This window comes from Hermetia illucens, chromosome 5 (assembly GCF_905115235.1).
Source record: "Hermetia illucens chromosome 5, iHerIll2.2.curated.20191125, whole genome shotgun sequence".
NCBI lineage: Eukaryota > Metazoa > Arthropoda > Insecta > Diptera > Stratiomyidae > Hermetia > Hermetia illucens.
In genome coordinates, this window is record NC_051853.1 from 34,917,306 (window position 1) to 34,932,100 (window position 14,795).

At 42.4% G+C, this 14,795-nt stretch overlaps 1 protein-coding gene across 1 annotated transcript in view; it reads right to left on the bottom strand.

Moving 5' to 3' along the window:
• The window catches only part of LOC119657034, a 209,745-nt gene that overhangs the window by 85,147 nt on the left and 109,803 nt on the right, over positions 1-14,795 (bottom strand). Inside the window, exons 2-10 of the mRNA XM_038063786.1 lie at positions 3,807-3,867; positions 3,551-3,736; positions 3,182-3,491; positions 2,914-3,118; positions 2,668-2,853; positions 2,337-2,602; positions 1,984-2,270; positions 1,711-1,921; positions 23-1,651 (exon numbers count right to left, since the gene is read on the bottom strand). Of these exons, the coding sequence (XP_037919714.1) occupies positions 23-1,651; positions 1,711-1,921; positions 1,984-2,270; positions 2,337-2,602; positions 2,668-2,853; positions 2,914-3,118; positions 3,182-3,491; positions 3,551-3,736; positions 3,807-3,867 (3,341 nt within the window). The remainder of the gene's footprint in view (positions 1-22; positions 1,652-1,710; positions 1,922-1,983; positions 2,271-2,336; positions 2,603-2,667; positions 2,854-2,913; positions 3,119-3,181; positions 3,492-3,550; positions 3,737-3,806; positions 3,868-14,795) is intronic.

Below are 14,795 nucleotides of genomic sequence, written 5' to 3' on the forward strand. Positions count from 1 at the left end.
AGTCTCTACTAAAAAAGCTTACCTATTTGTCGATCCAACTGACTTAAGAACAATCTCATCTTCAACAACACTTGATGACGACACTGTAGTACCTCTAGTACGAGAGCTGATTGTAGGCTCTGTGGGTGCTAGTTCGTTAATGTCTTCAGCTTCGCTGGCCAAACCGACTGTCGATTGTCGCCTAGTGAACAAGGAGTATCGATTCTTCTTTTGAACTTCTTCTGCTTCGCTTTTGTCTACTGATGAAGTAGCAACTGTGGTTCCACGAGTTTTTCCTGGTTGTTGGTCAGACGATGCAGTTGGACGAATTCTAGTCCTGGTTCCTGTTTGTCCTTCCGTTTCCTCTACTTCTTCTTCCGCGGTGCTTGCAGAGGTGCTTGGTCGGAATCTGCTCAGTGATTGATATGTTTGTTTGGTGCGAAGATTTTGTTCTTCTCCTGTTTCTTCTTTTTCAATTTCATCTGTATTGACTACAGTTGTTCCTCGAGTCCTAGTGAACGATTGATATGTGGGCCTAGTTTTTCGCTTGTTGGATGTTTCATCTTCAGATTCTGCCGCATTATCATCTTGAATACCTGAAGTAGTGGTGTTCCGTGTTCTAGTGAAACTTTTGTATTCCACCTTTGATTGCACTTGTAATTCTGCTTCCTTATTTTCGCCTTCAGTTTGCTCAGAGGTCGTGGTTTTCGTTCTTGTTAAAGTCTGGTAAGTCGACTTAGGCCTTGTAGACTTAGTGTTTTCTGAAACCTCCTCTTCCTCAACTAGTTCATCTGCGCCGGAAGAAATGGCCGTTCCACGGACTCTATTGATTGTTTGGTATTGAGTCTTAGCGGAAGATTGTCCACCAGCTGCTTCATTCACCTCTAATTCAGATTCTGATTTTTCCACCAACGTATCAGCCGATTTTGTTGGACGTGTTCTACGGATATTCACGTATGAAGATGATGTCCGTTTGGCATTTGCTTCGCTTGTATCTTCCACTTCCACTGCATCTGCATTCTCTTCCTCTTCTGTAAGTTCTTCAGGTTCATCAATATCTGGGCCAGTACTTTTGGTTGGACGAGTTCGATTGATTGTCACGTATTTGGGCTTGTCCTTCAGGAATCCTTCAAACTCAGCGAGTTTGTCAATACCAGCATTTTGTGGGCTAGGTCTACTGTTTCGGTTAACTGAAGTATATTTCGAAGATGAGGACTCTTCATTCACACTTGTAGAGATTTCTTCCTTCTTTGCTGTGAATTTGGAACCACCTAAGCGATTTCGGAGAGAGCTTAGTGGATTTGGCCGACTTAAGACTTTGGCATATAGTGATTGACTAATTGAGGAAGGTGTGGTAGACACTTCATCATTCTTAGGGTTTTTCATAACAACAGTTCCGTCTTCTTGTAGTTGAAGTTGCTTTTCTAATTCCTCCAAACCTCCTACACGTTTAATCAGTTCAATTAACTCTTTGATGACTTTAGGGTCTTCTTCATGGCCTGCAGCATCCCCATCGTCTTCATCCTCGTATTCCTCTTCTTCGTCATCATCCTCTGGTTCAGCGGTGGTAGAAGTCCTTTGAATGTATGAATAGCTGCTCGTGGCAGCAGTAATACGTTTTGGTGCTGAGGTCGTAGTTGTTGTAGTCGTTGTCGTTGTACTTGCAGTCGTCCTATTTTAAACAAAATTTAATAACTGTCTATTACTTTGCAGACAACTGAATAGTCGTACCTTGGAGTGGTTGTTTCTTTACTGGGCTTCTTGCAGACAACATTGCGAGTGAAATCACAAGAATCGGCAGCAGTATTGAAGTAAAGACCGGAAGGACAGGTGAATTGATGCGCGACGATACCAAGATTGGATGGTCCACTATCTAAGCACCAGAAATATTTCTTGCAGTCCCTTGGATGTGGGAAGAATCCCTCCTCTTCGCATTTAAAGTCTAGAAAAGGAATTTGATGATTTACGCACATCTTCTGCTTGAATCGTTCTTTAAAAGTTTACCTGCGCCCGGATCAGGGGTAGTTGGTGGTGGTGGAGTAGTTGTTCTTCCGCCAATGTAGAGTGAACCCACTGTGGTGGTAGTTGTAGTTGTCCTTGGTGTGTTTGAACTCTTTTTCTTGTTGCTCTTCCTTCGTGATGATGATGTGTGTTTGACAGAAGTATTAGACTCTTTAGTAATCTTTGTATGTTCGGTTATCCTATTGCGCGTGGTGGACGATCCTGCTCGGCTTCTTGGTCTGGAAGCCTTTTGTGGTCGAGCTGGAGCAGAAACTTCATTTGCTCCGAAACTATCAGAATAACAACGAATACATTATTAGGATAACGTTATATTGAATGGTGTTCATATATCCTACCCGGTAGCTTCAAGAAGTGCTTCTTTTGCTGCTTCGATCAAAGGATATTGTCTTCCAGTACAAGTTCCTCTAAAATCGTCATTATCAAGTGACCAGAACATAATTCCTCCAAGTCCATTTTCTGCAACGTATTGAGCCTTTTTTCGAGCGATGTTTTCATCATCATAGCCAACCCATTGGTTGCCACGGTAGGCATATGGTCCCATGGCTTTGTCGTTCGGTTGAACCACAGTCCAAGTGGGATCTTCGTTAATGCTTTGGCAAATCTGAATTAGAATGAAGAAAATTATGAGATGCAATGAAGATGATTAAAAGATGCATTTTTTCTTACTTCGTAATATGCGAGGTATCCTTTTTCTCTTGTTGCTTCACCCTGTTCACCAGGACCATCTGCAGGTGCACCAATTTCGGTGTCTTCATCATTAATAAGTGTATATGAACGGCCATAGGTAGGGATACCGAGGACAAGTTTGTCACGGTCTGCGCCAGCTTCCAGATAGAATTTCACGGTGTAGTCCTGTAAGATTGATATTGTGATAAAATTAGAATTTTCCATTAAAGATTGTGAAATGCTTACAATATTCAGTTCAACGTCATAATTATATTCTGAGGGTTCCTCCAAGGAATACAATGGGGCGTGATGATTTACGGAAGGTTCAAACGCACTATGATAATCATAGCTGAGAATGTTAAACCAATCGAGATACTGATTCAATTTCGGAACATCGTAGCCTTTTTCGATATACTCAATACCAGCAGGAACGGCCATGGTCAAAAGGAGTCTGAAGAGAAGAAGGATTGATATTGGTTTTAAAGGAGAAGGTCAAAAAAATGTAATTATTTACCGTGGCCTTCCTGTCTTTGAAGATTCTCGGTCAAATTCGGATCGTAGCTCTTCAACGAATTGTGCATAATTATCGCGATCTCTGGGCTTTCCTCCATCCCGAAAAGCTGGATATTCCCAATCCAGATCCAAGCCATCGAAGTGATTTTGTCGAAGGAATTTCAGGATATTTCGGATGAATTGTTGTCTTCTGTCGGGGTTTGCTACAAGCGGTGAAAATCTTGACGATGCTTCATTCCATCCGCCGATAGCGAGCATAGTTTTCAGTTGCTTGTTATACGATTTGAGGCCGGTGAATTTGGCATAACCACCTGGGGATTTTTGAAGGTTGCATAAAGGCTATATGATGCAGTTGCAGTAAGGATCTTACCTTGCTCAATATCCTGGTACTTATCGAATGGTTTTAGCGTGTTGTCTTTGGTGAATCCTCCGAAGGCATAGATAAGATGCGTACATAGGTATGGGTTGATATTCTGTGGATTGAATTTAGCTGTTCCTGGTCGATATACACTCCAATTTGTGTAGTAGCAAACAACTCGTGCTTCGGCATTGGCTTCTGGAATTTAAGATAGTTATCAATGAGATTTGACAAGAAATTTCGGTAGAAAAATTTAGTATTAAATTACCTTTTACAAGAAGCACTAGACAAAGGACGAGAAATGCTTGCCATACCGCTCCTTTAGGAAGCTGAAATCGAAAATAAATTTTATGTTATTTTATTGCGTAGAAGTAAAATCAAATGAAATTAATTGAGGAGCAACGAGATAGTCCCAGTGCTACCATATGGACGTAATATATAGAATGTGACGATCACTGTTCCAAGCTTTCATCATTGTATGTCCGGCTTGAAAAAAAAATGAAGAACTTTTCAGTATACAGTCCAGCTGCGCGCGAACATGTTAATGAGAAAGCGGAAGTGGCAGTCGATAGGTCATATAATAAGCAAAGGCAATGATTCCATTTCAGGGGTATGTCATGCACTGAACATGACAACAATGGTGGAGTAGTGCTCAGTTTTCGGAAATTTGTGGATTGGTTTGAAGCACATTGTCGGTAGTCGACAACAATGGCGCGTAAGTGTGGTTGACGCGGTATGTCCTGATTAACTCTAAACTTAACATTCAAGTGTGACTCTGGAAAGCAACTTTACACAGACTTTTCCTGTGCAAAGATTCACCTAATCCAAATGGATGGCGAGAATAAAAAACGAATTTGGGGGGGGGGGGAGTATTCATTTCTTTCTGGATGAAAAATGGAGATTGAATGAGGGGTTCGTCTGTTTGCAATATTTTAGTTCCTTCAAGGCAATACCTAAGAATATCGTCTGTTACCGGGCTGGATTATCCTCATCCATACGGATTAAGTGACCCGCCCACCGTAACCTATTGAGCCGGATTTTATCTACAACTTGACGGGATGTCTGGAGTTCCCTATTAAGGCAGGCCTAGACCGAAATTATCAACGGACTCAACGTTCTAGTCTCCTTTCTTTATTATTCCCGTTTGACCAGTGCGGTTTGATGTTGTTGGTTGGTTGGTTTTCGGTGCTGACATTGCCTCCATATATTTTGCTTTGCATTCATTGATGTGCCATTGCCGCCTGCTCGATTTGGTTGAAGGCAGTTTGTACATCTCGGGTCGTTCTTCCCATGATGTCAATATCGTCAGCATAGGCCAGTAGTTGGGTGGACTTAAAGAGGATCATACCCCTTGCATTTACCTCACCATCACGGATCACTTTCTCGAGGGCCAGTTTAAAGAGGATGCATGATAGGGCATCCCCTTGTCGTGATCCTGCTGCTTTTGTTCGGGCTCGCACATTGGTCAGGGTGAGCCTTATAGATGGCCTCGTGAAATTTCGCCTTAACAAAGGCCCCATGCCCAAATCATCACATTATTTAGACCAAATTCATTCCTGACTCCATTGACCTTTATGCGCGTCCTCTTTTTCAAGCGCTCTGATAATTAACTTTCTCAGCTTTTTCCTAGAGGCGGGTTCCATTCACTTGTGCAAGATCTATCGCAAAGTAAACTCGACTTTTTTTAAAAACTCTATTAATTGTGACGTTACCTTTTCACGGGGGTAAGAGCGGTACATCCTTCACTGACTTTCTGTCAAAATTTCATGACCAACAGGCAATTAGGAACCGAGTTATTAGTTTATAAGTGACATCGGCCGTTGATTGGTTTCCTGCGAATTAAGCCACTGATAAAACAGCGTGAGGATCGCACTGGCCCGCCACGCATTAAATGGTGGCGATTTGGTGAGAAGAAAGAAGAAACGATCTCACTCACACGATTACCGACTATTACGAATGAAAAAGGCAATACACAAAGCGGCCTCTGCAACCCTCGGGGTCAGCAAGCCGGGTAAGTGGTACATAAACCTTTGGAATGATGATGTTGAAATGAAGGTCCGTGAAAAGTAACGCCCCTACTACAAATTTCTCGTCGAAAAAGCTCTTGCTTATTGGCAAATTTATAATAATGCCAACCGGGAAGCAAAGAAAGCAGTCGCTGTCACCCGAACGAACCATTACAAAAATCTTTACGATAAACTGGACACCCGGGATGGGAGAGAGATCTGTATCAACTTGCCAAAAGCCGTGACGAACGTACGCAGAATATCAAACAATTTTGCTGCGTTAATCGCAAGAACGGTACTTTGCTTACCAACCGTAGAGCCGCAACGGATAGATGCCGAGAATACTTCGAGCAAATTTCAATTGAAGAATTTGCTCATCCACCACTTCTACAATCATTGCCGACATTTGGAGCAGTTTCACCTGTCAGCGGAACTGTAGTCGAGGAGGCAATAAAATAAATGAAATCGGGGAAAGCAACGTGACCTGATGACATCGAAGTCGATGGTAAACGACCAAAAGGCCGTCCAAAACAATGATGGCTTGATACTCTGGATGGGGATTTGAAAGCCTCGAAATTACACCCAGATCAGGCATTCGATAGAGCCAAATGGCGAAACCGGTCACCACGAGCCGACTCCGCTTGTGAACGGGACAAAGGCTGAAGAAAAAGGAAAAAGTTTGATTTCCTTGTTGTAGATATTGTGTGTCAAATTAAAGTTATCCCCCTTTCTTTTTATATTTACCCGTGAAAGCACCACTAATATTGGCATTCAATGGAAGCATTGTGCAGTGGAAGCGACGTGTTTTACGCGATCATACCATCTAATTTTCGCTCTTCTCTGGTGCTTTTCGTCTTTCCAAACTTTATTTAAATCCCCGCATTTTCTCGGGAATAATGATACCTTTCAGAGTGTCTTAAGTCTCCTGCTCTCTGAACCAAATCAAGGCTAGTAGAATACTACATGCTCTGGGTTTTTTGGTGCGCTGCTATATTCAGGGTAGTAAGGGGTATCATCGGACCCCATTATCCGATATCAGGGTCCAGGTCCTTTAGCGAAACATTCTTTCATTGCTGCTATTTTATCAGCGACTTCTCTCTCTTGTCATTCTCCGATATTCTGTAACGTTTTCAGGTGGATCCGTTCGCTTTCTTTAATACATAAAGTGACCCCTATTTACCATTTGGACTATTCCAGTAATCAAATGCGGATAAAAGAATGAAAGTTAAATCAAATTTCAATACTTCACAACCAACCCTCCTCTACTCCACAAAAAAATTAAAGTCTGGACTGAGGGAGAATTTATTCATTATTTTTGGACACGATTTGTAACCACAAAATACGCAGTAGTAATGAATGCATCATGCATTGTGGAAAAAGAACAATCTGAAACATTTTACCATTGGCCTTGCTCCAATCTCAGTTCAATATTAATACAGGCTAAAACCACAGGATAATAACCTCCATTTTACAAAAAAGACACCCACGAACTCTACAAATTTCAATTTGGAAATCTTTCATAATATCCCAATTATACATTTAATTTAATTATTTAGATTGATATTACTCTGCCCACTTTTAGCGCAATTTTGGGTTGGAACATCGTTAAAAGAAGCATTGACCTTCCTGCCAGGCTCTAATTAAATTTATATCCAATTATTAGATAGAAGAACTAGAAAACCACGGTATGATGCGATTGAAATTGGAGGAATGGACAATTGGGTAGAAAAGCACAATAAATAATGGTTTGGTGAATAGACTTTTGTATCAGGCGAGTCCCACTGGTACTTTCGTATTTCCTCCTCAAGATAATTTGATCATTAATCATTTTCAAGAGCATTTTTCTGTTGGATTTTTGTATCCATTCGCGAGCGGAGGGTCGTAATCAGTGTTATTAAAATCGAAGAACAACTTTTATTATGCGAGTGTCAATGCATTGTTTGCTATTAAATTACTTTCAATTTGCTGAGCGGAATTTCGGCAAAGCGAAATCTAATACTTTACGTTTCAGTTCATTTTCACTTTCAGTTAATTTTTTTTCGGATTATGTTAGATACAACAAGGCAGAACGGCATGAAACTTAAATTTTTTTGCTATTGCACACAAACAATAATAAATCCGACGAAAAATATGCAATCATATATATAAATAGCATATGTATACCCACCAATAAACCATTCACAAACTGCGCTTAATATATAATTAGATAGCATCTTTGCTCGATACAATTACAGATCTTTGAAATTTTTAGGGAAAGAGACCTAAACGGCATTTCGATGGATATTACCTCGTGAGCAAAAAGTTTCCGGTAGAACTTCATATGCAAGTAAAAAACAAGTCGGGAAACCGGACGCTGCGCTTCAGGTATGAAAGGTTTTGCTTGGTTCTTCTATGAGTATATTTGAGTGTAGAACTATCCCATTTGTACGTAGCCCGTTATGTATATGCATTTAGCATGTCTGACAACCCATTTTAGTGTGATATTGATATTTAGTTGCAGTAAATTTACTCGGTAAAGCCAATTTTGAGCTACTGTAATTTTGTTACTAATAGTATGATTTTGATCAAACTTGGGGATAATATCCTTCATATTATATTTTATACTACTACCAACTTTTATAACTTTGGGATAAACTTAAGGGGGGTTTCACTCAATTTCCCCAAAAATATTATAATATACTATTATTAACTTAATTTGAACAGATATCGATACAAGGAGTATACTACGGGTACTACGGGACGCCATAGAAACAAAAGAAATTGCACTGTGCGCGTTTTTGGATATCGAAGGAGCATTCGACAACACATCGCACACAGAGATACAGGATGCCCTGAGCCGCAAAGGAGTGGGAAACACCCTGGCACTCTGGATGGGCAAAATGCTAGAAAGCAGACAAATAGAGGTACAAACAAGTACAAATTCTATTATCATGAACACCACTCAAGGCTGTCCACAGGGTGGAGTACTATCGCCACTGATGTGGAGTATGGTAGTGGATGAACTCCTGGACGTGTTAACTAATACTGGAATACAAGTCCAGGGCTACGCGGACGACATTGTTCTAATCTGTAGGGGCAAATATGATGATACCCTATGTGATAGAATCCAAACTGGATTAAGGGTTACTAGTGCCTGGTGCAGGAAGGTGGGACTGCGGATCAACCCAACCAAAACCACCGAAGTACCATTCACTAGGAGGCGTAAGCTGGATCACCCGAAAGCCATAACATTACATGATATGGAGGTGAAACGAGAAACAGAGGTCAAATATTTGGGAATCACGCTAGACCAGAAATTACTCTGGAAGACACATGTCGGAAACACTTGTCGGAAAGCCACGACGGCTCTGATGACTTGCAGATCCATAGCAGGAGAAAGATGGGGTTGCAGCCCGAACATACTACTTTGGATATATATTGCAATAGTAACGACAATGATAACCTTTGGAGCGGTAATCTGGGCAGAAAGAAACGAACTCAGCACACAAGCCAGGGAACTACATAAGCTGCAAAGGCTGGGTTGCGTGTGTATCAGTGGGGCAATGAGGACATGCCCAACGCAATCCCTGGAGGTCCTTCTGGAATTAACCCCTCTCCGTCTGTACATACAGATGCAGGCAAGGAGAGCAATATTCAGGATGGCCGGGAGTATCAGTGAAGCGAAAAGCTGCCTAAATCGAAGGAAGATTGATATTGTTTCTAGGCGGTATCCCGAATTACTGATACCGAGGGACAACATGACAACGAGGTTTCACTTCGATAGGAAGTTTGAAACACGTTGGAGTAACAAGGCAAACTGGGAGAGCGTGGCTGCGACATACTGCTTAAACCAGCAACTGATTACTTGGTACACTGACGGATCCCTCACAGCAGAGGGAGCGGGTGCCGGTGTCATTGGTCCAAGGAAAATTTACTTTGAGCCAATGGGCAGGTAAACTAGCATATTTCAGGCGGTAATTTACGCCATAGACAAATGTGCCTCCTTTAATCTGCAAAGGAACTATGTGGAATCGGAAACGGTTTCATGGCTATGAATCTAAGAAACGAAGAGAAACGGTTGAGGGAACTATATTGGCCGGGCCTACCAGGGATGGAGCAGTCCAGGGTGCTTATGAGATACGAACCCATGCGCACAAAGGATTGCTTAAACCTCACCAAAAAGAACCTCCGAATCATAGTGGGAATTCTCACTGGTCATTGTCGGCTGAACTATCACCTAGGGAAGCTAGGGATATCTACGGACACTGCCTGCAGGTTCTGTGAGGAGGAGGACGAAACCTCTATGCACGTCCTGGGACAGTGTCCGGCACTTGTGCAAAGTAGGTCGATACATCTGGGAGAACACTTAATACCAGATGCAAAGCTGAAACTTCTGGAAGTGGGGAACATACTAAAGTTCCTAACGGTTACAGGCCTGCTTGAGATACTATGATCAACAGGTACACTATAACCAGTAAAAGGGGCACAATAGTTCTTCAAGGACGCGGTGCGACTTTCCCTTAGCAGAATAATAAGGAGTATTTCGAGGCCTGGGTACCATATAGGCGAAGCTTCACGGATTTATTCAGATTTTTCGGTTAGGTAAATCATCACTTTCCACCCTCCGACTCCCCGCCTTTTTAACGAATCTGAAAACTAAGACCGGCTTCAAAAAGTACTAATCGAGACCTTTCATTTGATACCCTACATGACTATATTCGGTGAAAATAAAAGGGGGTGTAGCTTTTTACCCCCCCTCACCAGAAAATCTGGTGCCGAAAATGGTAGCACATCAAGAAACTTGGGATGCGGTGAACTCCATGATCGCATCTATCCAAACCAAACTGCGAAAGGCAGAGAAGAGGTGAAAAGCGCGGTCGCATGCGCCGCGTATAGAAGAAAGGTGACAAAGCTAGAATGAACGACTCCGCCCCGTGATGTAATACCTTATGGTGGTTTCGCGGGGCAGGGAGGGAGTCGGGGTGGTTTTGGTGGGTAAAAATCCTACAAGCTGGTGTGTCCAGACCAGTGTCTATTGAAGATTTCCACCTACTTACAAAAAAAAAGACAAGGGGATTTCCGTACATGCAAAAGGGCGGTAAACATTTTTTCTCACCCAAAATAGTCATGTGGGGTATCAAAGGAAAGGTCTCAATTAATACTTTCCCAATCTGATATCAGTTTTGGTGTGAACAGTAAAATGCGCGAGTAAGGAGTCCACCCTTGAAGTGAGGTAGGACCCATTTTGATTCAAAAATCCGAAAAAAACAGGGTAGTGCGCTTAGATGAAATATAGGCCTCAAAATATGTGCCAATTCGATATCTGCTCAAATAACTTACTAATAGTATATTACCAACTTTTAGAAATTTACTGAAAACCCCCTTAAGTTCACGCTAGGAATACCAAATTTTGCGACAACATAGATTGATTGGTCATTTTCCTGTTTTTAGGTGTAATCTTTTGACTTCTAGGAGCCTAGGACGAGGAGCCATTTCACAATATATTGGGTTGGGGAAAAAGAAATGTCGTATTTGTGATTGAAATTTGGAGGCTTTGTTTAACATACTTAGAATTATCCGATTTAAGTCAAATATGCGCCATTTTGTTCGCAAACTTGTTGCCATTTAGAAGGCGACTTCATTATCCCCTCTTATAAAACTCCCCCCCCCCCCCCTCATTTGCAAAAAACTCAGACAGCCAGTTTTCGCATTCCTCTTTTGAGGAAAACTTGGTAGCACCAAGAGCGTTTTGTATGGACCGGAAGAGATGGTAATCACCTGGTGCTACGTCCCAACTATACGGTGGGTGCGATAGGACATCCCATCCGAGCTCCCGCAGCTTCTGGCATGTCATCAAAGATGTGTGAGGCCGAGTGTGGAACACAACACCATTCCTATTGACCAAGTCTCGCCGCTCCTGGTCAATCACCTGCTTCAAATGGTCGAGTTGCTCACAGTAGAGGACCGAATTGAGAGTCTGGCCATTGTTGAGCAGCTCATAGTGGATAATTTCCTTCCAATCCCACCAAACATACACCAAAACCTTCCTGACCGTCAATCCGGGCTTGGCGATGATTTGGGCCGGCTTGTCGCGCTTCCACCACGATCTTTGTCGCTTGAGGTTGTCCTACGTGATCCACTTTTCATCACCAGTCGGATCGAATCACCAGTGGATCGAATTCGTTCCGTTTCAGCAGTGCATCGCAGGCGTTGATTCGATCCAAGAGATTTTTTTGCGTCGATTCGTGTGGCACCTAAACATCCAGCTTTTTTTGGAATACAATCTTCTCCAAATGGTTCCAAACGATTTTATGGTTTATACCCAGTTCCTGGTCAATCGAGCGAACGCTCACATGTCGGTCTACCTGGATGATTTCGACGATTTTATCGGTTTCTACGACGATTGGCCTACACCCCGTACTGGGGTGTATCTTCGACATCCACTACACCAGAACGAAATCACTCAAACCAACGCTGTGCTGTGTGAATCGTTACAGCATCGGACCCATAAACATCACAAATTTTTTTTGGCCGCCTTCGTTGCATTTTTACCTCTCAGGTAGTAAAAACGTAAAATATGACGAATTTATTGCTTGGTGGACTCCATTTTTGACGCGCTATAACTTGACACTGAAACGTACAATCACAAAACTGTCAAAGAGACACTTGTAGCACAGTTTGTTGTCTTTAAATTGCCGTATAGTATGACCCGATGCGATAAGTACAACACAAGATATGTTTAAGTGTGGCCATCTATTGACAAAATACGACATTTTTTCCCCCAACCCAATATTTTGGTCCGGTAAATTCTTGCTGCTATTATCTGTCTAACCTCGGTGCCTTCTTTCCGTATTCGGGGGATGCTTTTGATTCTAGGCAGAGATGAGTTAGACATTCTCAGTTCGGAGGCTTTCTCAATGATACGTTTGTATTCTGCAAGAGTCCTTTTCACTCTTTTAAAGGAGTTACACTCTTTGGAGATGGGGTCAGCGCTCTTCCCTCTCTCTTCATCTCCTTGTTCGGATGCTTGGGCGATATCATAATATCCGACGATTTTTTAACGGGATTGGAGAAAAAACTAAGGCTTGCTTTTTACCAACATTAAGCCCTATCGTTTTTGCATCAAAGTGGTTCGTTATGAGGATCCTCAACTTTTTAAGGGAGGAAGTTTTGATTTTTTTCCCCCTCTTGAATACCTCTCCACCTTGGGCTAGGGTCGGAAATTTAGAATTCACCATGATCATATAAAAGCAAACCAATACAGACTTCCACAAGTTTTCATCAGTTGTAGGGGGGATTCTTACCCTTACAAGGGTTTCAAATTTCAACCTTTGCTGTCAGATGAAATATGGAAAATGCGGAAAATTGATCGATCAATGTAAAAACTACTCTATATCAAGAAACCTAGAACATTTGGCTCGGATTGGACGAATAAACCACGACGAGGAAGCTAGTGTCTAACGGACTATTTTTTCGGATCCTGGAATGTACGCTCCCTGAAACCAGGAGCTCTCAAGGCCCTCCTGTAACAGCTCGAGATTTGAGCATGATTGCAGTCCACGAAACAAATTGGAATTATAGCGAAATAAGTGATATGAATTCGCACACAATTACCAAGAGTGGCAAACCTTCGGGTCACAAGGAATTTGGAGTTGCATTTTTAGTGAGCAAACAGCCACACGTCACCGACTTCGAACGTATCAACCAAATGTTGTATGTGATTCGCATTAGGATTCGTTTTTTCAACATCGGGCACGGGCAACAACGTACACGACTCGACTGAAGTCAAGGAATGCAGTAAAAGATGAGTTTTTTTGGGGGACACTCTTTTACTCACTTCCAACAACGTTCCCAAATCATTGGAGGACACAGTCTCCATGAGGAATGTAATCGTAACGGTCAACGATTAATTGACTTCGCCAGCAGTTGAAATCTTATCGTAAGTTCAACATGCTTTCCGCACCGGCTCATTCACAAACAGATCTGGAAATCACTAGACGCATCGACCGTCAACCAAGTGACGAAAATCCTATCGAGGAGCAACCTGCGATTCAGAGCAACCATTGGTGAAGGCAACATATCGATGCAGAATCTCCTCAGTGCACCAATCGGGAATCAGTCTTAACAAAATCTTCGCGGCTGATAAATTCCCGAGTGATGCTACGGCGGAGGCATATACAGTCACCCTGGAGAAAAAACTATCATCTATGTTACACGACATCAGCAATACAGCTGTGTACGGGTTCTGGGGAGAACTTAAAGGCACCATCAAGGAAGTCGCAGAGAAGGTCGTGGGATAAAAATCCTGGCGAATTCGAATTAACTGGTTTGACGATGAATGCAGAATATCACTCGACGCAAAGAATGAAGCCTACAGACAATATATCCGACATGCAACCAGAGCTAATAAAGAAAAGCATGGCGAGCTGCGGAGAATTTCGAATAGAATAATTAGACGTAAGAAACGGACATATTTTGACGAGCAGTAGCTGAACATTAATGAAACCTTAGCTAATAGAAACACCAGATAAGCATATAGACTAGTGAATACAATTAAAAACAGCTATCAATCCAGGACTAGCCTCTGCAGAGACAAAGATGGAAACATTATCAGCGATGCCGACAGCATCAACAAACGCTGGGCGTCCCATTTTGAAGAGCTTCTAAATCAGACACCTGGAACCCCCATACAAGTAGCCCAAATCGGTGGTGGTGTTGGTGATTCTGGCCCCACTGTACATCCTCCGATAGCAGAAGAACTTGATTTCACCGTGCGCTCACTGAAATCAAACAAAGCGCCGGGTGCGGACGAGATTCCAGCCGAGCTGTTAAATCTGGTGGAACGGGTGTACTAAATGCGATACACCAACTAGTGCTGCGAATCTGGAAGGACGAGAAGATCCCAGGTGACTGGCGCGGGAGTATTATCAGTTCCGTTGACAAAAAGGGAGTTAGATTGCGTTGTGGAAACTACAGAGGCATTTCACTACTCTGTTCGTCCTATAAAATACTGACAAAAATACTGGAGAATAGAATAAGACCATACGCCGAACGATTCATTGGTGGGTACCAAGGCGGTTTCAGTCCGGGTCGCATCCACAACTGACCAGCTTTTTATCGTTAAACTAATCCTGCAGAAGTGCTGGGAATATAACATTGACGTGCATCAAATCTTTGTCAATTTCATGCAGGCATACGACAGTATAGATCGTGGAGTAGTGTGCTACATAATGCTGCAATTTGGTGTACCACCTTAATTAGTACGATTGACG